The 26757-nt window shown below is 50.6% G+C and overlaps 3 protein-coding genes across 5 annotated transcripts; 2 read left to right on the plus strand and 1 right to left on the minus strand.

Annotated features, from left to right (window-relative positions):
• Window positions 1–351: 351 nt before the first annotated feature.
• On the plus strand, window positions 352–5092 carry LOC140362240 (angiopoietin-2-like). 2 transcript variants are annotated; one of them, XM_072448335.1, is made up of 6 exons: window positions 352–629; window positions 1058–1277; window positions 2603–2737; window positions 3640–3856; window positions 4551–4746; window positions 4920–5092. In XM_072448335.1, exons 1-6 carry the CDS (start codon window positions 573–575, stop codon window positions 5064–5066), a joined length of 972 nt encoding a protein of 323 aa, XP_072304436.1. In that variant the 5' UTR covers window positions 352–572; the 3' UTR covers window positions 5067–5092. The 2 variants fall into 2 exon arrangements, with proteins under 2 accessions (XP_072304436.1, XP_072304437.1); XM_072448336.1 differs by lacking the exon at window positions 352–629 and adding an exon at window positions 664–844 and having other exon boundaries at window positions 1002–1277.
• A 726-nt stretch (window positions 5093–5818) lies between these two features.
• ndufb9 (NADH:ubiquinone oxidoreductase subunit B9) lies at window positions 5819–12006 on the minus strand. Its single transcript, XM_072447218.1, has 4 exons — window positions 11866–12006; window positions 8591–8783; window positions 6344–6457; window positions 5819–6086 (listed from the first exon to the last, which is right to left on the minus strand). The coding sequence occupies exons 1-4, from the start codon at window positions 11997–11999 to the stop codon at window positions 5955–5957; spliced, it is 573 nt and encodes a 190-aa protein (XP_072303319.1). The 5' UTR covers window positions 12000–12006; the 3' UTR covers window positions 5819–5954.
• A 3865-nt stretch (window positions 12007–15871) lies between these two features.
• Window positions 15872–25944, plus strand: tatdn1 (TatD DNase domain containing 1). Of its 2 annotated transcripts, none has more exons than XM_072448341.1 (12): window positions 15872–15957; window positions 19330–19395; window positions 19459–19508; window positions 20236–20299; window positions 22143–22280; window positions 22632–22674; window positions 22747–22832; window positions 22913–22953; window positions 23457–23533; window positions 24040–24110; window positions 25278–25404; window positions 25586–25944. In XM_072448341.1, the coding sequence occupies exons 1-12, from the start codon at window positions 15876–15878 to the stop codon at window positions 25737–25739; spliced, it is 999 nt and encodes a 332-aa protein (XP_072304442.1). In that variant the 5' UTR covers window positions 15872–15875; the 3' UTR covers window positions 25740–25944. The 2 variants fall into 2 exon arrangements, with proteins under 2 accessions (XP_072304442.1, XP_072304443.1); XM_072448342.1 differs by having other exon boundaries at window positions 25582–25935.
• Window positions 25945–26757: the final 813 nt, after the last annotated feature.

Here is a 26757-nt window from a genome sequence, read left to right on the forward strand (position 1 = left end):
GCGGGGGCGGAGTCTGGCACACACCTGCGGGGGCGGAGTCAGGCACACACCTGCGGGGGCGGAGTCCGGCACACACCTGCGGGGACGGAGTCAGGCACACACCTGCGGGGGCGGAGTCCGGCACACACCTGCGGGGGCGGAGTCAGGCACATACATGCGGGGGCGGAGTCTGGCACACACCTGCGGGGGCGGAGTCCGGCATACACCTGCGGGGGCGGAGTCCGGCATACACCTGCGGGGGCGGAGTCAGGCACATACCTGCGCAGGCGGAGTCTGGCATACACCTGCGGGGGCGGAGTCCGGCACACACCTGTAACCCTGCCCACTTTCCCGGCTCGTTTGTGTGGGCGGAGTCTGAGCATTCACTTTAACCTGTTTCTTCAGAGAACTCGTCGCTCTGCGTCGACTTCAGCGGCGAAACGACTCCCGACGGACGCTGCCGGATCCACGCCACCCTCGCCGCCGCATCCGGGGCGTCGCCACAGGAACGCTGCCCAGACCTGTTCCGCTGCCACGCCCAGGCGTCTGATTGGTCGAGCGACAGGAAGCACCTGGAGCAGGTTCAGGACGCGATGAGCGAAATGAAGCGAGACGTGAGAGAACATCAGAGACGAGTGAAAGAGCTGGAGGTGAGGAAGCGTCTGGGGAGAGGGGAGAGCTGGAGACACAGGGGAGGAGGCGTCTGAGGAGAGGGGAGAGCTGGAGACACAGGGGAGGAAGCGTCTGGGGAGAGGGGAGAGCTGGAGACACAGGGGAGGAGGTGTCTGGGGAGGGGGAAGTGCTGGAGACACAGGGGAGGAGGCGTCTGGGGAGAGGGGAGAGCTGGAGACACAGGGGAGGAGGTGTCTGGGGAGAGGGGAGAGCTGGAGACACAGGGGAGGAGGTGTCTGGGGAGGGGGAAGTGCTGGAGACAGGGGAGGAAGCGTCTGGGGAGAGGGGAGAGCTGGAGACACAGGGGAGGAGGCGTCTGGGGAGAGGGTAGAGCTGGAGACACAGGGGAGGAGGCGTCTGGGGAGGGGGAAGTGCTGGTTCTGACCTGGTTCTGTGCCTCTGACAGTCTGAACGTCAGGTGACTCTGAACTCGTCTGTGATTGGTCGCTTGCGGGCGCTGGAGTCTCGTCACTCTGAGGTGTCGATGCTGCTTCTCGTTCACGCGTCGCTCGTGCACGAGATCCAGAGCCAGGTCCAGAACCTGAGCAAGACCCTGAGGACGTCCTGTACCCGGTGTGACCCGAGAGCAGCGCCCCCTCTGGCCATGAGAGGCACTGCAAGACCAGGTAGAGGCCCCAACATGAGCTCACATCCAAACTTTAGAACCAAATATAGACTAAACCCGGTCCAAACCCGGTCTAAACCCGGTCTGAACCCGGTCTGAACCCGGTTTAAACCCGGTCCAAACCCGGTCTAAACCAGGTCTAAACCAGGTCCAAACCCGGTCCAAACCCGGTCTAAACCCGGTCTAAACCCGGTCCAAACCCGGTCCAAACCAGGTCCAAACCAGGTCTAAAACCAGTCTAAACCCAGTCTAAACCCGGTCCAAACCCGGTTCAAACCCGGTCCAAACCCGGTCTAAACCAGGTCTAAACCCGGCTTAGACCCGGTCCAAACCAGGTCCAAACCCGGTCTAAACCAGGTCTAAACCCGGTCCAAACCAGGTCCAAACCCGGTTCAAACCAGGTCTAAACCCGGTCCAAATCCGGTCTAAACCAGGTCTAAACCCGGCTTAAACCCGGTCCAAACCCGGTCCAAACCCGGTCAGAACCAGGTCTAAACCCGGTCCAAACCAGGTCCAAACCCGGTCCGAACCAGGTCTAAACCCGGTCCAAACCCGGTCAGAACCAGGTCTAAACCCGGTCCAAACCCGGTTCAAACCAGGTCTAAACCCGGTCCAAACCCGGTCTAAACCAGGTCTAAACCCGGCTTAAACCCGGTCCAAACCAGGTCCAAACCCGGTCCGAACCAGGTCTAAACCCGGTCCAAACCCGGTCCAAACCAGGTCCAAACCCGGTCCGAACCAGGTCTAAACCCGGTCCAAACCCGGTCCAAACCCGGTCTAAACCAGGTCTAAACCCGGTCCAAACCCGGTCCAAACCAGGTCCAAACCCGGTCCGAACCAGGTCTAAACCCGGTCCAAACCCGGTCAGAACCAGGTCTAAACCCGGTCCAAACCCGGTCTAAACCAGGTCTAAACCCGGCTTAAACCCGGTCCAAACCAGGTCCAAACCCGGTCTAAACCAGGTCTAAACCCGGTCCAAACCCGGTCCAAACCAGGTCCAAACCCGGTCCGAACCAGGTCTAAACCAGGTCTAAACCCGGTCCAAACCCGGTCCAAACCCGGTCTAAACCAGGTCTAAACCCGGTCTAAACCCAGTCCAAACCCGGTCTAAACCCGGTCCAAATCCGGTCTAAACCAGGTCTAAACCCGGTCTAAACCCGGTCCAAACCAGGTCCAAACCCGGTCCAAACCAGGTCTAAACCAGGTCCAAACCCGGTCCAAACCAGGTCTAAACCAGGTCCAAACCAGGTCTAAACCAGGTCCAAACCCGGTCCAAACCAGGTCTAAACCAGGTCCAAACCCGGTCTAACACGTGTCTCTTCTCAGCGCCCCCTGTGGGCTCTTCTTGTCCCTCTGATTGCGCCTCTCTGATCCAAAATGGCGTCCATCGCTCCGGAATCTACTCCATCATCCTGGCGCCCGGCGTGTCACTTCCTGTTTACTGCGACATGGAGACCGATGGTGAGAGCCAGGTTTGCATCATAATAGTCCCAGGGTTTGTTATCGTCAATGAGAGCGTTATAGTTAGCCTCGGAGATAGCATTTAGCCTCAGAGTTAGCGTTAGGCTCAGAGTTAGCATTTAGCCTCAGAGTTAGCGTTAGGCTCAGAGTTAGCATTTAGCCTCAGAGTTAGCATTTAGCCTCAGAGTTAGCGTTAGGCTCAGAGTTAGCATTTAGCCTCAGAGTTAGCGTTAGGCTCAGAGTTAGCATTTAGCCTCAGAGTTAGCGTTAGCCACAGAGTTAGCATTAGGCTCAGAGTTAGCGTTCAGCCTGAAAATAAGCGCTGGCCTCAGTGTTAGATAGTCTAAACCCCATCTAACCCTGGTCTGACCCCGGGTATGGTCTGACCTCGGGTACGGTCTAACCCCGGGTACGGTCTGACCCCGGTATGACCCCGGTCTGACCCCGGGTACAGTCTGACCCCGGGTACGGTCTGACCCTGGGTACGGTCTGACCCCGGTTTGACCCCGGGTATTGTCTGACCTCGGGTACGGTCTGACCCCGGGTACGGTCTGACCCCGGTATGACCCCGGTCTGACCCTGGGTACGGTATGACCCCGGTCTGACCCCGGGTACAGTCTGACCCCGGGTACGGTCTGACCCCGGGTACGGTCTGACCCCGGTTTGACCCCGGGTATTGTCTGACCCCGGGCTACGGTCTGACCCCAGTCTGACCCTGGGTACGGTCTGACCCCGGGTACGGTATGACCCCGGGTACGGTATGACCCCGGGTACGGTATGACCCCAGTCTGACCCCGGGTATGGTCTGACCTCGGGTATGGTCTGACCCCGGGTACGGTCTGACCCCGGTCTGACCCTGGGTATGGTCTGACCCCGGGTACGGTCTGACCCCGGTCTTGCAGGCGGAGGCTGGACCGTGTTCCAGCGGCGTCGTGACGGCTCGATCAGCTTTAATCGCGGTTGGGACGAGTATCGAGTCGGGTTTGGAGATCTCAGGTCAGAGTTCTGGCTCGGAAACTCACCGCTCCATCTGCTGGTCACAAAGAGACACTGCAGCCTCAGGGTCCACCTGAAGGACTGGAGCCACCAGCAGCACCAGGTCCTGTACCGGGACTTCAGGTCAGACCAGGACTAAAGCAGGACTAAAGCAGGACTAAACCAGGACTAAACCAGGACTAAAGCAGGACTAAAGCAGGACTAAACCAGGACTAAACCAGGACTAAAGCAGGACTAAAGCAGGACTAAAGCAGGACTAAAGCAGGACTAAACCAGGACTAAACCAGGACTAAACCAGGACTAAAGCAGGACTAAACCAGGACTAAAGCAGGACTAAACCAGGACTAAAGCAGGACTAAAGCAGGACTAAACCAGGACTACACCAGGACTAAAGCAGGACTAAAGCAGGACTAAAGCAGGACTAAACCAGGACTAAACCAGGACTAAACCAGGTCTAAACCAGGACTAAAGCAGGACTAAAGCAGGACTAAAGCAGGACTAAAGCAGGACTAAACCAGGACTAAAGCAGGACTAAACCAGGACTAAACCAGGACTAAACCAGGACTAAACCAGGACTAAACCAGGTCTAAACCAGGACTAAACCAGGACTAAACCAGGTCTAAACCAGGTCTAAACCAGTTCTAAACCAGGACTAAACCAGGACTAAAGCAGGACTAAACCAGGACTAAACCAGGTCTAAACCAGGACTAAACCAGGACTAAAGCAGGTCTAAACCAGGTCTAAACCAGGTCTAAACCAGGTCTAAACCAGGACTAAACCAGGACTAAAGCAGGACTAACCCTTGTCTGTGGCGCAGGATCGAGGACGAGCTGGCCCGGTTCCGTCTGCACGTGTCCGGCTTCTCTGGCTCCATCTCGGACTCGTTCGGTTGGTACCACGACGGTCAGGACTTTGGGACTCCGGACTCTGGAGATCTTTGTGCAGAAGTGTGTCACAGCGGCTGGTGGTTCAGGCAGTGCTTCCAGGCCAACCTCAACGGAGTCTACTACCAGGTCTGAACCAGGTCTGAACCAGGTCTGAACCCGGTCTGAACCCGGTCTGAACCCGGTCTGAACCAGGGCTGAACCCGGTCTGAACCCGGTCTGAACCCGGTCTGAACCCGGTCCATACCAGGTCTGAACCGGGTCTAACCCTGGTCTCTCTCTGGTCTGGTTCTGATCCTCAGGGCGGGCTGTACTCCCTCAGGGCCCAGAACCTCCTCGGTCCAGATGGTCTGGTCTGGTTTTCCTGGACCGACTCAGACTTTTACTCGCTCAAGTCCAGTTCTATGATGATCCGGCCTCTGGACTTCAGACCTCACAGGTCACCTTGAACCAGGACGGACCGGGACGGAACCAGGACGGACCAGGACGGAACCAGGACGGAACCAGGACGGACAGTCTGTTTGAATGTTTCTATTTCTATTCAATTTATTTTTAATTATATATTTATTATATTTAAATATATTTATGACTCGCTTCTCACTGTATTTACGGCTGTTCCAACAAATAAACATGGAAATATAAACACTGTAAAGAAATGTGTTTTTTTGTGTGCTGCGACACAAGAGACTCCCCAGGGGGAGAAAACAGAGACCCCAGGGGGAGAAAACAGAGACCCCAGGTGGAGAAAACAGAGACCCCAGGGGGAGAAAACAGAGACCCCAGGGGGAGAAAACAGAGACCCCAGGGGGAGAAAACAGAGACCCCAGGGGGAGAAAACAGAGACCCCAGGGGGGGACAGAGGACTGTGTTCAGAGGCTCAATGCAGCTGCAGTTTATTTAATAAATACTTCTGGTAATCAATGTGTGGTGCAATGCCCCGGGCAGCCTTCAGGGGGCCTCGGAGGACACTGGGGGAGTTCAGGCTCTGAGTGACAGCTGGATGAACCAATCACAGGACAGAATGACTTTATTTACCTCTAAAATACAAACGTGAACTCGACTCGTCTGGATCAATGATGATGAACTCTGAACTTTAAGAGTTTGAGACGCGTCATAGCAAGAGTACTTTTACTTCAGTACTTTTACTTCAGTACTCAGTACTTTTACTTCAGTACTTTCTTTAATAAATAAACTCCAGGTCTTTTTATCATATAGTCTTTATTGAAACATAAAGGTTTAATTACATGGATTCACAAACACCTGCAGGGGGCGCCGTGACCTGCAGGGGGCGCCGTGACCTGCAGGGGGCGCTGTGACCTGCAGGGGGCGCTGTGACCTCATGTGGGGCGCTCGCGGGGGCGGGTCACAAACTGCCACCACAGTGGGGGGAGGTCGCCCTCTTTACGGGCCGGAGGGAGCGCCTCAGTCCTGGGCCCTGTGGCCGGGGTCTCGGCCTCCAGCTGAACCACCTGCAGCACCACAAACAACCACAAGGGTCAGAGGAAGGGTCAGGGGAGGGTCAGAGGATCAGAGGAGGGTCAGGGGAGGGTCGAGGGTCATGGGAGGCGTCGGGTCAGGGGAGGCGTCGGGTCAGGGGAGGCGTCGGGTCAGGGGAGGCGTCGGGTCAGGGGAGGGTCGGGTCAGTTGAGGCGGCGGGTCAGGGGAGGGTCGGGTCAGGTCAGGGGAGGGTCGAGGGTCGGGTCAAGGGAGGGTCAGTGGTTCTCACCTCTCGGTCCCAGCTCTGCAGACGCAGCTGCTTCCACTGCTCTCGTTTGGAGAAGTAATCTGGATACATGGCCTTCTCTGACGGATGCCAGTGCTCCAGGACCCACTCAGGAACCTGAGACACATGAGACACATGAGACACACACACGACACACACACACATGCAGGCCTTTAGCCAGGGGCCCGTCTTCCCGTATTTTGTAATGTGGACGGGCATTTTCGAGTGCGAGGGCGGGATCCTTTTTATTAAAGGCTTTATGGACGATTTTTCGGTGATTTGAGAACTCAGGCCGAAGTGCACTCCCCCCGAGCACGTGCCACTCCCCCCGAGCACGTGCCACTCCCCCCGAGCACGTGCCACTCCCCCCGAGCACGTGCCACTCCCCCGAGCACGTGCCACTCCCCCCGAGCACGTGCCACTCCCCCCGAGCACGTGCCACTCCCCCCGAGCACGTGCCACTCCCCCCGAGCACGTGCCACTCCCCCCGAGCACGTGCCACTCCCCCCGAGCACGTGCCACTCCCCCCGAGCACGTGCCACTCCCCCCGAGCACGTGCCACTCCCCCCGAGCACGTGCCACTCCCCCGTGCACGTGCCACTCCCCCCGTGCACGTGCCACTCCCCCCGTGCACGTGCCACTCCCCCCGTGCACGTGCCACTCCCCCCGAGCACGTGCCACTCCCCCCGAGCACGTGCCACTCCCCCCGAGCACGTGCCACTCCCCCCGAGCACGTGCCACTCCCCCCGAGCACGTGCCACTCCCCCGTGCACGTGCCACTCCCCCCGTGCACGTGCCACTCCCCCCGTGCACGTGCCACTCCCCCCGTGCACGTGCCACTCCCCCCGTGCACGTGCCACTCCCCCCGTGCACGTGCCACTCCCCCGTGCACGTGCCACTCCCCCCGTGCACGTGCCACTCCCCCCGTGCACGTGCCACTCCCCCGTGCACGTGCCACTCCCCCCGTGCACGTGCCACTCCCCCGTGCACGTGCCACTCCCCCGTGCACGTGCCACTCCCCCGTGCACATGCCACTCCCCCGTGCACATGCCACTCCCCCCGTGCACATGCCACTCCCCCCGTGCACATGCCACTCCCCCGTGCACATGCCACTCCCCCGATCTGACCGCACTGGGACGACATGACCGCACTGGGACGACATGACCGCACTGGGACGACATGACCGCACTGGGACGACATGACCGCACTGGGACGACCTGACCGCACTGGGACGACCTGACCGCACTGGGACGACCTGACCGCACTGGGACGACCTGACCGCACTGGGACGACCTGACCGCACTGGGACGACCTGACCGCACTGGGACGACCTGACCGCACTGGGACGACATGACCGCACTGGGACGACCTGACCGCACTGGGACGACATGACCGCACTGGGACGACCTGAACGCACTGGGACGACCTGACCGCACTGGGACGACCTGACCGCACTGGGACGACCTGACCGCACTGGGACGACCTGACCGCACTGGGACGACATGACCGCACTGGGACGACCTGACCGCACTGGGACGACCTGACCGCACTGGGACGACCTGACCGCACTGGGACGACCTGACCGCACTGGGACGACCTGACCGCACTGGGACGACATGACCGCACTGGGACGACCTGACCGCACTGGGACGACCTGACCGCACTGGGACGACCTGACCGCACTGGGACGACCTGACCGCACTGGGACGACCTGACCGCACTGGGACGACCTGACCGCACTGGGACGACATGACCGCACTGGGACGACATGACCGCACTGGGACGACCTGACCGCACTGGGACGACCTGACCGCACTGGGACGACCTGACCGCACTGGGACGACATGACCGCACTGGGACGACATGACCGCACTGGGACGACCTGACCGCACTGGGACGACATGACCGCACTGGGACGACATGACCGCACTGGGACGACATGACCGCACTGGGACGACATGACCGCACTGGGACGACCTGACCGCACTGGGACGATCTGACCGCACTGGGACGACCTGACCGCACTGGGACGATCTGACCGCACTGGGACGATCTGACCGCACTGGGACGATCTGACCGCACTGGGACGACCTGACCGCACTGGGACGATCTGACCGCACTGGGACGATCTGACCGCACTGGGACGATCTGACCGCACTGGGACGATCTGACCGCACTGGGACGATCTGACCGCACTGGGACGATCTGACCGCACTGGGACGACCTGACCGCACTGACGGTTCTGCTCACCTTGTAGCACTCGTATCGCTCGTAGGACGTTCCTCCGGGCGAGTCGGGGAACAGGTACGGCTGCGGATGCTGATTGGCCCAGAACTCCTCCTCGCCGGCCTTCAGGAGCATCGTGGCCTTCACCAAATCCTTCTCGTCTTTGTTGTCGTCGAAGCGAGCGCGCATTAAGCAGGCGTAGAAGCGATACTTGTCCCTGAGGAAACACGAGTGCCTTTAACACAAGCTGTTTGAACTTTAGCCTCTGCAAACACATTCTAAACATCATATACCCTTTATATTCTTCATATAGCTCTTAATTACAACTTCAATTGTGTTTGATTCTGACCGGACTGGGACGATCTGACCGGATTGGGACGATCTGACCGGACTGGGACGATCTGACCGGACTGGGACGATCTGACCGGACTGGGACGATCTGACCGGACTGGGACGATCTGACCGGACTGGGACGATCTGACCGGACTGGGACGATCTGACCGGATTGGGACGATCTGACCGGACTGGGACGATCTGACCGGACTGGGACGATCTGACCGGACTGACGGTTCTGTAAGGTTTCGCTTTTATTCTGGTAACTTCCTGTGTAACCGGAAGCGGTCGTAAAACGGAAGTCTACTTGACACTGAGGAAAAGACGCAAAGTAAATTGAACAACGATAAACGGTGAAAACGCGGACAAAACACGGTGAAACTCAAGGATCGAGCTACAGTCGCCACGGGAACGAGGTTAAAACGACTGTATTCATTAACGATTTGAAATGTTTAAGTGACAAATGTGTGGTGAAATATTGTACTAATGTAATGAGCTAGAAATACGATGAATTTACGGACAAAATGTCATTGTTTTGATGTTGTTCTTGCCGAGCGCTGACGCAGGTGGAATGACACGGAAAAGGAAACATTAAACCACATTTAACCATGAGTTCTGGCCTTCTCGACGCTACAATAATCTGATTTAGGCAGAGCAAAATAATATGTCTGTTTGCCGTAACCCGACCGAGCCGTCAAAATTATAGCCGACTGAAAAAAAAAAAATCAGCATTTTGTCAAAATGATGCCAAATTCTTTTATTTTTCTTATATTTCGCCGACTCACCGACCGTTTTTTTCAAAAAAAAACCGCCATGTTGAATAATTTTGTATCACTGGAACTCGCTAAAAATATTACGTAGCCAAAAAAGAAATGAAAGTGAAACTTAACACGAGCGGAGAACGTTCAAGTCAAGTCTGTTGAAGCCTGACCCCTGGCGGTCACTGACCCCTGGCGGTCACTGACCCCTGGCGGTCACTGCGTGTCACTGGCAGAATTTTAAAAATAGCGACGGCAACATGTGTGTTCAGTGTGTCAGTCCGCACGAAGCGAGCGAAAAGAGAAAACGTTAACAATTCTACGACATGAAAATGGCCAAAAAATTTAATTATTTGTCCTGTACAAAAATAGTTTATTGGCTGGACTTATTCATTTTTTTGTTTTGTACATTTATGGTAGCATCTCTTTTATTAAATGATAATATTAACTTAATTTCATAGGCAAATTATCCTTAAATTCTATATACAAATTCGGAATTTTTTATGCTTTAAAGTAAAAAAAAAAAAAAACAATTACCTTCCTACCCACTTGAAAAATGGTGGGTCGGGTTACACCAAACAGACAATTTATTTGGGGCCGCCTTATGAAGGTTATTTTGTGTTTCTATTAAAAAAAAAATCTATTTTTTTTGACATCGTATTTAAAAATATGTAATCGTATTGATTTACAATTCATATTTTTACTAGATTCGATGTAAGTAAATAAATTCTATATAAAAATAAAAAAAGTAATAAAAACACAAAAAACCTTCGTACATTGGCAACAGTTTAAAAAAAAAGTTGATGAAGCTTTTTTACTGAATCAAAGTCATGATCTTTGGTATGAAGGTTATTTTGTCCTTTTATTACGATTTTTTTACACCAAATTAATTTGACATCGAATTTATTAATTTTTTACATCGAATTAAATTTGGTGTAATTTTTTTTTTTTTATTCGATGGAAAAAAAAAGGAAATTCTATGTCAAATAAATTCAATGTAAAAAGAAAAAAATTAGAATACAAACACAAAATAACCTTCATACTGATTTGATACTTTTAAATGTTTAAACAGTCTCTATTTTCACGACCTGACGACGCACAAAAGGACGACGAGTCAGTTTAAAAGTCTAAAACAACTTGTTCAACGCTGTAATATAATAGAATAAATACATACAATTTGGGGGGAAAAGGACTTCTTACGATTAAATAAAATAAATATGCCACAATTATACTCCACATATTATTTAAGATTAGGTTATTCAAATGGAAAATATATTTGTGACACCAAAGATGTGACTTTTCTGGTGGAGGTCGATTAATCGTCTGATTATTCATCTACTCGTTTTAATTATAGTTGTATTTCTCTAAAGTTAATGTTTGTCAGGATTAAACAGACTCTAAAATACAGACCGTCAGATTATTAAACCAAAACGTCAAAAAATAATACCCCGTTTCTTATTTTCATCAAGAAAACACACATTTATTTGGTTGAAATGCGTTGTTTGACCGTCGATTAGACAAAAGATTGTTATTTGCAGTGTAATTGGAAATGTGTATTTGCTGTGTTACGGGTCAGATCTACGGAGAGGCGAGTCACGGACATGTTTAGCAGAAGAAGCAATAACATCTCCATGGAAACAAGCATGTGCGCCTCTAAAAGAAACAAACAGATGCACATTTTACACAGAAAATCTAAAAATAGAAATGCTGACATTTATTTGCAGCGCCGCTGGAATCCAAGAACTTTTAAACTGATGTGAACAGAACCGAAAAACACGTTTAAACATCATTAAAACGACTCGAAGCATTTGTTTATACCTGGTTTAGTCCTGCTCTAGACCTGGTCTAGACCTGGTTTAGCCCTGGTTAAGTCCTGGTTAAGTCCTGGTGTAGTCCTGGTCAAGTCCTGGTCTAGTCCTGGTCTAGTCCTGGTCAAGTCCTGGTCTAGTCCTGGTCAAGTCCTGGTCTAGTCCTGGTCAAGTCCTGGTCTAGTCCTGGTCAAGTCCTGGTCAAGTCCTGGTCTAGTCCTGGTCTAGTCCTGGTTAAGCCCTGGTTTAGCCCTGGTTAAGCCCTGTTTGTTTGTGTGTTTGACCTGTGAGCTAGCTGTTAGCTTAGCCGCGGCGCGACACAAACGCGATTAAAACTCTTCCTTTGACTCTTCTCACAAACGCGTCCGCTCCGCGTCTGCTCCGCGTCCGTGCCGTGTACCTGAAGATGCACCAGGACTCCAGGTGACGCAGGGACTTCTTGTAAAGCCGCAGGACTTTCTGTTGGTGAGTGAGATACGCGGCCGCCATTTTGGAGTCCGCTGTCACCTTCTGCCGCGCGGCATGCCGGGACATTACCGGGGCTCGCGCGCAAACACCGCGAGAACACGTGTAAACGCGCAAGCGCATTTTCTATGAAGGTGATTTTATGTTTTCATTCCGATTTGTTTGTTTTTTTACATTGAATTCATTTGACATCGTATTTATTTATTATTTTTATATCAAATTTCATTTTTTAACATAGATTTTTTGGTTTAATCGTATATTTTTTTACATCAAATTTATTTATTTTTTTACATCAAATTGAATTTTTCTTGACATCGAATTTCTTTTTTTTTTCACATCGAATTAAAAGAAATGTTTTATCGTATTTATACAGTGAACCCTCGTTTATTGCGGGGGTCACGTTCCAAAACGAACCTGCCACTCCCCCGTGCACATGCCCCTCCCCCGTGCTCATGCCCCTCCCCCGTGCTCATGCCACTCCCCCGTGCACATGCCACTCCCCCGTGCACATGCCCCTCCCCCGTGCTCATGCCACTCCCCCGTGCACATGCCACTCCCCCGTGCATATGCCCCTCCCCCGTGCACATGCCACTCCCCCGTGCTCATGCCACTCCCCGTGCACATGCCCCTCCCCCGTGCTCATGCCACTCCCCCGTGCACATGCCACTCCCCCGTGCATATGCCCCTCCCCCGTGCTCATGCCACTCCCCGTGCACATGCCACTCCCCCGTGCTCATGCCACTCCCCCGTGCTCATGCCACTCCCCCGTGCACATGCCACTCCCCGTGCACATGCCACTCCCCCGTGCACATGCCACTCCCCCGTACACATGCCACTCCCCCGTGCTCATGCCACTCCCCCGTGCACATGCCACTCCCCCGTGCACATGCCCCTCCCCCGTGCTCATGCCACTCCCCCGTACACATGCCCCTCCCCCGTGCTCATGCCACTCCCCTGTGCACATGCCACTCCCCCGTGCTCATGCCACTCCCCCGTGCACATGCCACTCCCCCGTGCACATGCCACTCCCCCGTGCACATGCCACTCCCCCGTGCATATGCCCCTCCCCCGTGCTCATGCCACTCCCCCGTGCACATGCCACTCCCCCGTGCACATGCCACTCCCCCGTACACATGCCACTCCCCCGTGCTCATGCCACTCCCCCGTGCACATGCCACTCCCCCGTGCACATGCCACTCCCCCGTGCACATGCCACTCCCCCGTGCATATGCCCCTCCCCCGTGCTCATGCCACTCCCCGTGCACATGCCACTCCCCGTGCACATGCCCCTCCCCCGTGCTCATGCCACTCCCCCGTGCACATGCCACTCCCCCGTGCACATGCCCCTCCCCCGTGCTCATGCCACTCCCCGTGCACATGCCACTCCCCCGTGCTCATGCCACTCCCCCGTGCTCATGCCACTCCCCCGTACACATGCCACTCCCCCGTACACATGCCACTCCCCCGTGCTCATGCCACTCCCCCGTACACATGCCACTCCCCCGTGCACATGCCCCTCCCCCGTGCTCATGCCACTCCCCCGTACACATGCCACTCCCCCGTGCACATGCCACCCCCCCCGTGCACATGCCACCCCCCCTGTGCACATGCCACTCCCCCGTGCTCATGCCACTCCCCCGTGCACATGCCACTCCCCCGTGCACATGCCACTCCCCCGTGCACATGCCACTCCCCCGTGCACATGCCACTCCCCCGTGCACATGCCACTCCCCCGTGTGGACTGATACAACACACACGTGCGTTTGTTTATTAGCGCGACGGATCACATCGCTCGTCTCCCGTAGATTTCTGTCCACTTCTGCGTCAGCTCGAACTGTCTTTCTCGTCTTCATTTTGCCCCGTACACTGAGGGAACTATATTATGATAGATCCATGCGCTTAGGCACGCGGAAACGTGGGGACGAACCACACGCAGCTGCAGGTGAGCGACAGGTGCGTTTTATGATTGATACGTGGCAGGACTAATGATTTATCCACGCTACAAGGAAATATGATAAAAAATTTGCTGAAAAAAATCGTCCATTCCACCTTTAATAAAAACACAAAATAACCTTCATAGAAAAAAGCGCAAATAAATAAATTTATCAAAATGCTTCTGTTGATTTTATGTTTCATTTAGGTGTAATTTTAACCGTACATAATTGAATTCAAGATTAGTCCGTGTTGAAATGTCCCTTCTCGTCTTCTCCAGACATTACGGTAAAGTCCCATGCGTTTCCTCGGAGCCTCGTCTTCTCCAGACATTACGGTAGAGTCCCATGCGTTTCCTCGGAGTCTCGTCTTCTCCAGACATTACGGTAGAGTCCCATGCGTTTCCTCGGAGCCTCGTCTTCTCCAGACATTACGGTAAAGTCCCATGCGTTTCCTCGGAGCCTCGTCTTCTCCAGACATTACGGTAGAGTCCCATGCGTTTCCTCGGAGCCTCGTCTTCTCCAGACATTACGGTAAAGTCCCATGCGTTTCCTCGGAGCCTCGTCTTCTCCAGACATTACGGTAAAGTCCCATGCGTTTCCTCGGAGCCTCGTCTTCTCCAGACATTACGGTAGAGTCTCATGCGTTTCCTCGGAGTCTCGTCTTCTCCAGACATTACGGTAGAGTCTCATGCGTTTCCTCGGAGCCTCGTCTTCTCCAGACATTACGGTAGAGTCCCATGCGTTTCCTCGGAGCCTCGTCTTCTCCAGACATTACGGTAAAGTCCCATGCGTTTCCTCGGAGTCTCGTCTTCTCCAGACATTACGGTAGAGTCCCATGCGTTTCCTCGGAGCCTCGTCTTCTCCAGACATTACGGTAAAGTCCCATGCGTTTCCTCGGAGCCTCGTCTTCTCCAGACATTACGGTAAAGTCCCATGCGTTTCCTCGGAGCCTCGTCTTCTCCAGACATTACGGTAGAGTCCCATGCGTTTCCTCGGAGCCTCGTCTTCTCCAGACATTACGGTAAAGTCCCATGCGTTTCCTCGGAGCCTCGTCTTCTCCAGACATTACGGTAGAGTCTCATGCGTTTCCTCGGAGTCTCGTCTTCTCCAGACATTACGGTAGAGTCCCATGCGTTTCCTCGGAGCCTCGTCTTCTCCAGACATTACGGTAGAGTCTCATGCGTTTCCTCGGAGTCTCGTCTTCTCCAGACATTACGGTAGAGTCTCATGCGTTTCCTCGGAGCCTCGTCTTCTCCAGACATTACGGTAGAGTCCCATGCGTTTCCTCGGAGCCTCGTCTTCTCCAGACATTACGGTAAAGTCCCATGCGTTTCCTCGGAGTCTCGTCTTCTCCAGACATTACGGTAGAGTCCCATGCGTTTCCTCGGAGTCTCGTCTTCTCCAGACATTACGGTAGAGTCCCATGCGTTTCCTCGGAGCCTCGTCTTCTCCAGACATTACGGTAAAGTCCCATGCGTTTCCTCGGAGCCTCGTCTTCTCCAGACATTACGGTAGAGTCCCATGCGTTTCCTCGGAGCCTCGTCTTCTCCAGACATTACGGTAAAGTCCCATGCGTTTCCTCGGAGCCTCGTCTTCTCCAGACATTACGGTAAAGTCCCATGCGTTTCCTCGGAGCCTCGTCTTCTCCAGACATTACGGTAGAGTCTCATGCGTTTCCTCGGAGTCTCGTCTTCTCCAGACATTACGGTAGAGTCCCATGCGTTTCCTCGGAGCCTCGTCTTCTCCAGACATTACGGTAAAGTCCCATGCGTTTCCTCGGAGCCTCGTCTTCTCCAGACATTACGGTAGAGTCCCATGCGTTTCCTCGGAGCCTCGTCTTCTCCAGACATTACGGTAAAGTCCCATGCGTTTCCTCGGAGTCTCGTCTTCTCCAGACATTACGGTAGAGTCCCATGCGTTTCCTCGGAGTCTCGTCTTCTCCAGACATTACGGTAGAGTCCCATGCGTTTCCTCGGAGCCTCGTCTTCTCCAGACATTACGGTAGAGTCCCATGCGTTTCCTCGGAGCTTCGGCGCGCGCGACTCTTTTCAGGACCTTTTCTGTCTCTGTCATGGCTCAGTTCCGGTTTATTGGTAAGAAAAACGTTATTAAAGCGTAAACAAACCTCGAACGCAGCGTTTCGCTCTGTGGAAACGTCACTGAAGCGGAGGTTTGTTTCATAAAGGCCGGTTTTGCGCGGTTAGCTCAGATGCTACATGCTAACATGACAACACCGCTGTCCCCACGGTTCACTCTAGAACGGGGTTAAACGCATCTGGGTCGCGGGCCGAACATAACATAAAACATAAAACAATAAAAAAAAAAAAAAAAGAAATAAATGGCTTTATAAAGCCTACGCTGTTTTTGAAGCAATTACTGGATCAATTAAAAAAATATACAAAACGTTTGTTCTCATAAACTGAAATGTATTAAGAAACAAGTGTAATTTCACCAACACTGTGCTTCAGTTTATATGTATTATAACTTCAGATCTACAGAGAGAAACTTTTAGTCAGAGGTATTTGGAACTGAAAAATATTGTATTTGACTTTCTAACAAAATAAACTTCTCAAGATCTAAAAAAACTTTTAAATGTACTCACTAACATTTCCACTTCTGTGTAGTTCTCTGTAGGTCTCTGTAGTTCTCTGTAGGTCTCTGTAGTTCTCTGTAGGTCTCTGTAGTCCTCTGTAGGTCTCTGTAGTTCTTTGTAGTTCTCTGTAGGTCTCTGTAGTTCTCTGTAGGTCTCTGTAGTTCTCTGTAGGTCTCTGTAGTTCTTTGCAGTTCTCTGTAGGTCTCTTTAGTTCTCTGTAGTTCTCTGTAGGTCTCTGTAGTTCTCTGTAGGTCTCTGTAGTTCTCTGTAGTCATCTGTAGTTCTCTGTAGGTCTCTGTAGGTCTTTGTAGTCATCTGTAGTTCTCTGTAGTTCTCTTTACACCTGAACTGACTCACCACTAAATACAAACACACGTGGAGCGTTTAAGGAGGTTAAGTTTCGCCTCTGGCCTTGAAAATATAGAATAAGTGCATGAGCCACAGTTTCCATCAAACCAAACTCTTGTCAAATTGTGGGACAAATATTATGTACAAAAACTATAAAAATATAAGAAATGCATAGCTTTTTTACAGCCGTAATAGTTGTGAGACTGTTGCACAAATGTGCAGCAGGTGAAAGACTGAGTCCATGTTCAGCAGCAGCAGCAACAGGAACATGGACTTTTGATGTGATTTATGATGTGAAATGTTCATATCACAGACATGTTTCTGCTCAAACTCAATATGAGATATTTTCATAGTTTAAGTTGATCTTAGTGACAAATGATTCATGTAGTGACTCAAATGAGGTCATTGTGTTTGTGTCAGTCACATTAGTGTGTCACAGTCACATTAGTGTGTTCACAGTCACATTAGTGTGTCACAGTCACATTAGTGTGTTCACAGTCACATTAGTGTGTCACAGTCACATTAGTGTGTCACAGTCACATTAGTGTGTTCACAGTCACATTAGTGTGTCACAGTCACATTAGTGTGTCACAGTCACATTAGTGTGTCACAGTCACATTAGTGTGTTCACAGTCACATTAGTGTGTTCAGTCACATTAGTGTGTCACAGTCACATTAGTGTGTTCACAGTCACATTAGTGTGTCACAGTCACATTAGTGTGTCACAGTCACATTAGTGTGTTCACAGTCACATTAGTGTGTCACAGTCACATTAGTGTGTCACAGTCACATTAGTGTGTCACAGTCACATTAGTGTGTTCACAGTCACATTAGTGTGTCACAGTCACATTAGTGTGTCACAGTCACATTAGTGTGTCACAGTCACATTAGTGTGTTCACAGTCACATTAGTGTGTTCACAGTCACATTAGTGTGTCACAGTCACATTAGTGTGTCACAGTCACATTAGTGTGTCACAGTCACATTAGTGTGTTCACAGTCACATTAGTGTGTCACAGTCACATTAGTGTGTCACAGTCACATTAGTGTGTCACAGTCACATTAGTGTGTCACAGTCACATTAGTGTGTTCACAGTCACATTAGTGTGTCACAGTCACATTAGTGTGTCACAGTCACATTAGTGTGTTCACAGTCACATTAGTGTGTTCACAGTCACATTAGTGTGTCACAGTCATGTTCATACTTTGTTACACTCTGACCTGTGTTTTTACCTGTGGCTTCTGATCTGTTCAGGTTTGTAGAGGATGTTTTCATCACAGAAGTTCGTTTTCTTGTTGTTAGCTCCACATTAGCTCCACTTTTAGCACAGCGCTAACATCCACAAAACCGTCTTCTTTCTTTCTTCCACGTGTTTCCCAAACCTGACGTCTCTTTCCTCGCTCAGACCTCTGCTCTGAGGTGCGTAAGTGCTGTAAAGTGCGCAAAGGCGCGTCTTACTTCCCTCAGAACTTCTCCCACAGCAGCACACACGGCAGTGAAGAGCCGCGCGGGGAAGGACGGCCACCAGCGGCATTGTGGGACGTGTAGTTTTAGCGATAAAAACGGTTACGGAGGTAACTACAGTTCTATGAACGAATAAAAAAAATCTTTTTTTTTTTTTTAGAAAATATGAATTCGGAATGTTCGGCAGGCCGGATTAAAACGTTTGGCGGGCCGGATGCGGCCCGCGGGCCGTATGTTTGACACCCCTGCTCTAAAGCACTTATTTTTGTTTATTCTAAGGTACTTATTTTATGTCTGTAAGTAAGAGAAATGTTTTTGGACTGTTTACGGATAATGACACATATTTATGCAATCTTTTTTTCTTTTCTGTATATTTTAGTTTTCCAGGATTTGAACTCACGAATCAGACAAAATGTACTTTTTACTTAATCACGAATCAGACAAAATGTACTTTTTACTTTTCAGTCCTTTGGAAACATGTAGTGGAGTAGAACAGATAAATACTCTCAAATGTAGTGAAGTAAAAGTAAAAAGTGTTCAGTGTAAAGATATAAATGTTACTTTTATATGAAGGTTATTTTTTGTTTTTATTATGTTTTGTTTTTTTCTTTACATAGATTTTTTTTTACATCGTATTTAAAAATAATGTAATTGTATTTATATGCAATTAAATTTTTTACTAGATTCGATGTAAAAAATAAATTCAATGTAAAAAAATAAATCGATGTAAAAAAAAAAGAAAATCTTAATAAAAATACAAAATAAACTTCATACATCGGCAACAGTTTATGCAATAATGTATGAAGGTTATTTTATGTTTTTATTACGATTATTTTTTTTTACATTGAAAAAATTATCGTATTTAGACGATGAATATTTTTGACTAGATTCGATGTAAAACATTTTTAAATGATCAAAAAAAAAATCTGAATAAAAAACACAAAATAACCTTCATACTTTTATATATGGCAGCCAGAGAATAAAACCAAACACAAAAGTGCAGAAATGTCGCTCTCGTTTGAATGATGACACATTTTCACACTTGAGTCTCATTTTGCAGATATTGGCGTGAATCTGACCGACCCGGTGTTCAGAGGCGTGTACAGAGGGAAGCGCAAACACAACGGTGGGAAACTAAACTCGACAACAACGTGTTTCGACGCATTTTCACTTTGTTCTCAATCCACAGATGATTTTGACGCTGTAATCGACAGAGCGCTCAAAGTGGGCGTCGAAAAGGTGAGAACGGTGCGGAAACCATTTTCGAACAAAATCCATGTAAAAAACTACAATAAACGTACAGTATACATCGTATCTAGTAAAAAATATTCATTGTATATAAATATGATTTAAAAAAAAAAAAAAAAGAATCCAATGTAAAAAAAAATGAAATTCGATGTCAAGAAAAAATAAATTCGATGTAAAAAAATAAAATAAATTCGATGTAAAAAAAATACAATGAAAAAGAAATTTGATGTAAAAAAAAAACCACAATGTCCAAAAAATAAATAAAATCAATGTAGAAAAAAAATGAATTTCGTAATAAAAACACAAAAAGACCTTCATATCAGAACATTATTGCATGAACTGTTGCCGGTGTATGAAGGTTATTTTGTGTGTTTATTAGGATTTTATTTATTTTTTACATAGAATCTAGTAAAAATATGAATTGTATACGATTACATATTTTTAAATACAATGTCAAAAAAATTTGATATTTAAAAAATAAATAAATCTGAATAAAAACACAAAATAACCTTCATAATAAACGTAGAGTAAAAAGCAAGTTTACGGCAGCAATTATTGATCTTTTACCACCTCAGAGAATATGCTCTTGATTTTTGACTGAAATAAGTCTGAAAGAAACACTTTTTATAAACTAACTCAGAACTAAACCAGGACAAAATGATAGCACACAGGTCGACATAAAGAAAATAAATCGGATCAAACGTTTGTCCTGTTTCAGTTCTTGATCACTGGAGGAAGTTTGGACGACAGCAGAGAAGCGCTGCAGCTCGCTCAGACCAGAGGTGCGCTCTGCAATTTACTCATTTCACACTTTTACAACAAAGTATGAAACTACGAGTGCGTCTGTGGGCTCAGTTAGCATGCTAACTGTAGCTTGTACTAACATACTTGAATGACACGAGACATTTCAGATCCCTTGTGGACACCGTGTGGAGCTGTTGTTCCCCCAAAGCAGAGGAAGGCTAGCGCTACTCTGCTGCCAGCGCTACTCTGCTGCTAGCGCTAATCTGCTGCTAACGCTAATCTGCTGCTTGCGCTAATCTGCTGCTAACGCTAATCTTCTGCTAGCGCTAATCTGCTGCTAGCGCTAATCTGCTGCTAGCGCTATTCTGCTGCTTGCGCTAATCTGCTGCTGGCGCTAATCTGCTGCTAGAGCTAATCTGCTGCTAGAGCTAATCTGCTGCTAGAGCTAATCTGCTGCTAGAGCTAATCTGCTGCTAGAGCTAATCTGCTGCTAACGCTAATCTGCTGCTAGCGCTAATCTGCTGCTTGCGCTAATCTGCTGCTAGCGCTAATCTGCTGCTACTGCTAATCTGCTGCTAACGCTAATCTGCTGCTAGCGCTAGCTCCTATGACAACGACGAGCTGCTGTTTTATGCTGCTGGTCCTCAACAGTTCTAGACTAAAAAGAGAAAAGATCCAGCGAATGGAGCGGAACGTTTTCGCTCCGAAGTGCCCTACGACCTATGACCTCCGCGCTGTGACGTCATCTGCATAAACTCTCAAGCGTCTCGTGCAATTCGCTGCCTCGCCGGTCAGTCAAGGTGCAGTGGCTCGTTGGCGGCGTTGCGATTGGCTCCCATCGGCTGTGGGCGGGAGTCGCGTCGTGACGGTGTGCAAAGTCTCTTCGCTCTCCGCGTCGTCTTCTGGACCGAGCCAGACCCGCCGCTGACCTCGCCTCGTGGATTACCGGAACCCGAGTGTTGGCCCATTCTTGTGTTTCGAGAACGGCTCCGCGGGTTCCGTTTTTCCCGCCGGAATCCGTGACTATGGCCCCGGGGTTTTGCTCGGTTCATCCCCGGAACGGAACATGATGCGGAGGACGGCGCTGGACCCGTGCGACCCGGTAGGGACAGGTTCTCTTACCGGGTCTGGTCCCTCAAAGACAGAACCGCCGGGGAAAGAGAGCGTTTTGTATGTGGCGCCTCCGTCATGGATCACCTCCGGTTTATTGGAAAGAAACGCGCCAGGAAAGCGTAAATACATCGCTAACACTCGATTAGCTCAAAGGCTACATGCTACCTCGGAGGCTACATGCTGGCTCGGAGGCTACATGCTGGCTCGGAGGCTACATGCTAGCTCGGAGGCTACATGCTAGCTCGGAGGCTAAATGCTAGCTCGGAGGCTAAATGCTAGCTCGGAGGCTACATGCTGGCTCGGAGGCTACATGCTGGCTCGGAGGCTACATGCTGGCCCGGAGGCTACATGCTGTGGCCCGGAGGCTACATGCTGGCCCGGAGGCTACATGCTGGCTCGGAGGCTACATGCTGGCCCGGAGGCTACATGCTGGCCCGGAGGCTACATGCTGGCCCGGAGGCTACATGCTGGCCCGGAGGCTACATGCTGGCCCGGAGGCTACATGCTGGCTCGGAGGCTACATGCTGGCTCGGAGGCTACATGCTGGCTCGGAGGCTACATGCTGGCCCGGAGGCTACATGCTGGCCCGGAGGCTACATGCTGGCTCGGAGGCTAACATGACACCACAGCAGTGAGTGAGAATAAATGGACCACGGTTGATTTTAAAGTCATTTCGAACACTATCTTAGAGCTTTTGTTAGAGCGTTGGAATGAATGGCATATGATTGTAAACGTGATAATACTTCGTGTGCCGTGTTCTTCCGTCAGACGAGTTCTTCTGCACCGTGGGCTGCCACCCGACGCGCTGCTCCGAGATCGACGCGCTCGGAGACGAGATGTATCTGTCCGAGCTCAAGACCCTCGCCTCCAACAGGAAAGTGGTCGCGGTTGGAGAGTGTGGACTGGGTACGTGTCCAAAAGAGTGCGTTCTCTCTTGTCCAATCATCTGGCTGTGCTGTGGAGCTCCTCCCCCTGAGCTAAAGTACTCCTGGAGCCCAAGAGCCAGAGCGCTTTGGGAGCCAGAACCTCTCAGGGGCCACTTTGGGAGCCAGAACCTCTCAGGGGCCACTTTGGGAGCCAGAACCTCTCAGGGGCCACTTTGGGAGCCAGAACCTCTCAGGGGCCACTTTGGGAGCCAGAACCTCTCAGGGGCCACTTTGGGAGCCAGAACCTCCCAGGGGCCACTTTGGGACTTCAGACTCAGACGCTTTAGGACTGAACCGATGGAAACATGGCTCAAATGTCCATATTTTTCAGATTTCGATCGTCTAGAGTTTTGCCCGAAGGAAACGCAGCTCAAGTGTGTAACGATACTTCACTTTCAAATACTGAAGTAACAGTATTTTTGAAATGCTTCTGGTATTTGTTCCAGATATTTTGAGAGACAGTTTGATCTGGCTGAAGACACTAAACTGCCCATGTTCCTCCACTGCAGGAACTCTCACCAAGACTTCATCGGTTTGTTTTGAGCCAGAATACTGCGAATATGACGATTATTGATGTACTTTATGTTCAAATAAACTTATATCTGTTTTCAGAAATAATGAAGAGGAACAGAGACCGCTGCGTCGGAGGAGTGGTTTGTACACGGCCCACACTCGCGTCATCAGACGGCCCACACTCACGTCATCAGACGGCCCACACTCACGTCATCAGACGGCCCACACTCGCGTCATCAGACGGCCCACACTCGCGTCATCAGACGGCCCACACTCGCGTCATCAGACGGCCCACACTCGCGTCATCAGACGGCCCACACTCGCGTCATCAGACGGCCCACACTCACGTCATCAGACGGCCCACACTCACGTCATCAGACGGCCCACACTCACGTCATCAGACGGCCCACACTCGCGTCATCAGACGGCCCACACTCGCGTCATCAGACGGCCCACACTCGCGTCATCAGACGGCCCACACTCGCGTCATCAGACGGCCCACACTCGCGTCATCAGACGGCCCACACTCGCGTCATCAGACGGCCCACACTCGCGTCATCAGACGGCCCACACTCACGTCATCAGACGGCCCACACTCACGTCATGTTTCTTGTGCCGTTCTGTTTGTGGGCGTGGCGTTCAGGTGCACTCCTTCGACGGGACAGCAGAGGACGCCGTTGCCATGACAGACTTGGACCTGTTCATCGGGATAAACGGCTGGTGCGTCTCAATCTGACACAGATGTAACGGTGATAGAAAAGCCGTAACCCGACCGACCCGGTAAAAGAACAGCCGACTGAAAAATGGGTCGCTGCGGGTCACTGGCGGTCACTGGCAGTCGTCACTGCGGGTCACTGCAGGTCACTGCGGGTCACTGCAGGTCACTGCGGGTCACTGCAGGTCACTGCGGGTCACTGCAGGTCAGTGAGGGTCACTGCAGGTCACTGGCAGAATCAAATAATAAGTAAAAAAACAAAAACCCGACCGACTTGAAATTGTGGGTCGTGTCACAGCCTAAAGTCAGATGATGAGTTAATGACGCTTTTGTTACATGAGGTCTTTAGTCTTAGGTTCAGATAATGATGGAAAGTATTGAAATATTTGACTCATTATCATCAGTTAATTAATCGTTGCGTCTCTGCTTCACTTTGTCACTGCGACTGGTCTAATTATGAAACATAAAAACAGAAACGTATTTTGGATTCACTTTTGTTTCTTTTTTCCAGTTCGTTAAAAACAGAATCTAATATTGAAGCCATGAAGTGTGTTCCCAGCGAGCGGCTCATGATGGAGACAGGTACGATGCTCTAATGTGGGCCACAGCACCGTCTAATGTGGGCCACAGCACCGTCTAATGTGGGCCACAACACCGTCTAATGTGGGCCACAACACCGTCTAATGTGGGCCTCAGCACGGTCTAATATGGGCCTCAACACCGTCTAATGTGGGCCACAGCACGGTCTAATGTGGGCCTCAACACCGTCTAATGTGGGCCACCGCACGGTCTAATGTGGGCCACAACACCGTCTAATGTGGGCCACAACACCGTCTAATGTGGGCCTCAACACCGTCTAATGTGGGCCACAGCACGGTCTAATATGGGCCTCAACACCGTCTAATGTGGGCCACAGCACGGTCTAATGTGGGCCTCAACACCGTCTAATGTGGGCCACCGCACGGTCTAATGTGGGCCTCAACACCGTCTAATGTGGGCCACAGCACGGTCTAATGTGGGCCTCAACACCGTCTAATGTGGGCCACAGCACGGTCTAATGTGGGCCTCAACACCGTCTAATGTGGGCCACAGCACGGTCTAATGTGGGCCTCAACACCGTCTAATGTGGGCCACAGCACTGTCTAATGTGGGCCACAGCACTGTCTAATGTGGGCCACAGCACTGTCTAATGTGGGCCACAACACTGTCTAATGTGGGCCACAGCACTGTCTAATGTGGGCCACAACACTGTCTAATGTGGGCCACAACACTGTCTAATGTGGGCCACAACACTGTCTAATGTGGGCCACAGCACGGTCTAATGTGGGCCACAGCACGGTCTAATGTGGGCCACAACACTGTCTAATGTGGGCCACAGCACTGTCTAATGTGGGCCACAGCACGGTCTAATGTGGGCCACAGCACGGTCTAATGTGGGCCACAGCACGGTCTAATGTGGGCCACAGCACTGTCTAATGTGGGCCACAGCACGGTCTAATGTGGGCCACAGCACGGTCTAATGTGGGCCACAGCACGGTCTAATGTGGGCCACAGCACGGTCTAATGTGGGCCACAGCACGGTCTAATGTGGGCCACAGCACTGTAAAAAAGTCGTCACTACGAGTAAAAGGATGGTCCAGTTTTCAGGTTGAGGTGAACAATGTGTTGCTGCTGTTGACTCATAAATGACACTTGTCCAGAGGCTCATGACGTCAGATGAAGACATAAGATAATCATGTGCTTTTCCAGACGCTCCGTGGTGCGTCGTCAAGGCAACTCACGCCGGAGCCAAACACCTCAGAACCACCTTCCCCACGAAGAAGAGATGGGAACCTGGAACCTGTGTGAAGGACCGGAACGAACCCTGTCACATTCTGTAAGGACCAACCCTGGACTGGACCTGGACTGGACCGGGACTGGACCTGGACTGGACCGGGACTGGACCGGGACTGGACCGGGACTGGACCTGGACTGGATCTGGACCGGGACTGGACCGGGACTGGACCGGGACTGGACCTGGACTAAACCCCTTTTGCCTGGGTGTTGTCTTCAGTCAGGTCCTGGAGGTTTTGGCTGCAGCGCGAGACGAGGATCCAGTGGAGCTCGCCAACACCATCTACAACAACACCACCCGACTGTTCTTCCCTCATGGTCAATGAGGACATGTCCACATCATGGTCAATGAGGACATGTCCACATCATGGTCAATGAGGACATGTCCACATCATGGTCAATGAGGACATGTCCACATCATGGTCAATGAGGACATGTCCACATCATGGTCAATGAAGACATGTCCACATCAGGATCAATAAAGACATGTCCACATCATGTCCACATCAGGATCAATAAAGACATGTCCACATCAGGATCAATAAAGACATGTCCACATCAGGATCAATAAAAACATGTCCACATCATGTCCACATCAGGATCAATAAAGACATGTCCACATCAGGATCAATAAAGACATGTCCACATCATGTCCACATCAGGATCAATAAAGACATGTCCACATCATGTCCACATCAGGATCAATAAAGACATGTCCACATCAGGATCAATAAAGACATGTCCACATCAGGATCAATAAAAACATGTCCACATCAGGATCAATAAAGACATGTCCACATCAGGATCAATAAAGACATGTCCACATCAGGATCAATAAAGACATGTCCACATCAGGATCAATAAAGACATGTCCACATTAGGATCAATAAAAATATGTCCACATCATGTCCACATCAGGATCAATAAAGACATGTCCACATCAGGATCAATAAAGACATGTCCACATCAGGATCAATAAAGACATGTCCACATCAGGATCAATAAAAACATGTCCACATCATGTCCACATCAGGATCAATAAAGACATGTCCACATCAGGATCAATAAAGACATGTCCACATCAGGATCAATAAAGACATGTCCACATCAGGATCAATAAAGACATGTCCACATCATGTCCACATCAGGATCAATAAAGACATGTCCACATCAGGATCAATAAAGACATGTCCACATCATGTCCACATCAGGATCAATAAAGACATGTCCACATCAGGATCAATAAAGACATGTCCACATCAGGATCAATAAAGACATGTCCACATCAGGATCAATAAAGACATGTCCACATCAGGATCAATAAAGACATGTCCACATCAGGATCAATAAAGACATGTCCACATCAGGATCAATAAAGACATGTCCACATCAGGAT

Source organism: Eucyclogobius newberryi, unplaced genomic scaffold (assembly GCF_026437365.1).
Source record: "Eucyclogobius newberryi isolate DKJ021-1_F unplaced genomic scaffold, fEucNew1.0.hap1 SCAF_16, whole genome shotgun sequence".
In the NCBI taxonomy this organism is placed as follows: domain Eukaryota; kingdom Metazoa; phylum Chordata; class Actinopteri; order Gobiiformes; family Gobiidae; genus Eucyclogobius; species Eucyclogobius newberryi.

What these genes read in the sequence shown, in the direction of transcription:
- ndufb9 (XM_072447218.1), bottom strand. Translation starts at nt 11,999, where the DNA reads ATGTCCCGGCATGCCGCGCGGCAGAAGGTGACAGCGGACTCCAAAATG. An exon ending in GAGTCCTGGTGCATCTTCAG is followed by an intron (nt 8,784 to 11,865) that starts GTACACGGCACG and finishes GTGTTTCCTCAG; the next exon opens with GGACAAGTATCGCTTCTACG. An exon ending in TGCAGAGCTGGGACCGAGAG is followed by an intron (nt 6,087 to 6,343) that starts GTGAGAACCACT and finishes GTGGTGCTGCAG; the next exon opens with GTGGTTCAGCTGGAGGCCGA.
- LOC140362240 (XM_072448335.1), top strand. Translation starts at nt 573, where the DNA reads ATGAGCGAAATGAAGCGAGACGTGAGAGAACATCAGAGACGAGTGAAA. An exon ending in GAGAGGCACTGCAAGACCAG is followed by an intron (nt 1,278 to 2,602) that starts GTAGAGGCCCCA and finishes GTCTCTTCTCAG; the next exon opens with CGCCCCCTGTGGGCTCTTCT. An exon ending in GTCCTGTACCGGGACTTCAG is followed by an intron (nt 3,857 to 4,550) that starts GTCAGACCAGGA and finishes TCTGTGGCGCAG; the next exon opens with GATCGAGGACGAGCTGGCCC.
- tatdn1 (XM_072448341.1), top strand. Translation starts at nt 15,876, where the DNA reads ATGCGTTTCCTCGGAGCTTCGGCGCGCGCGACTCTTTTCAGGACCTTT. An exon ending in GCAGCTCGCTCAGACCAGAG is followed by an intron (nt 20,300 to 22,142) that starts GTGCGCTCTGCA and finishes TTCTTCCGTCAG; the next exon opens with ACGAGTTCTTCTGCACCGTG. An exon ending in TTCATCGGGATAAACGGCTG is followed by an intron (nt 23,534 to 24,039) that starts GTGCGTCTCAAT and finishes TCTTTTTTCCAG; the next exon opens with TTCGTTAAAAACAGAATCTA.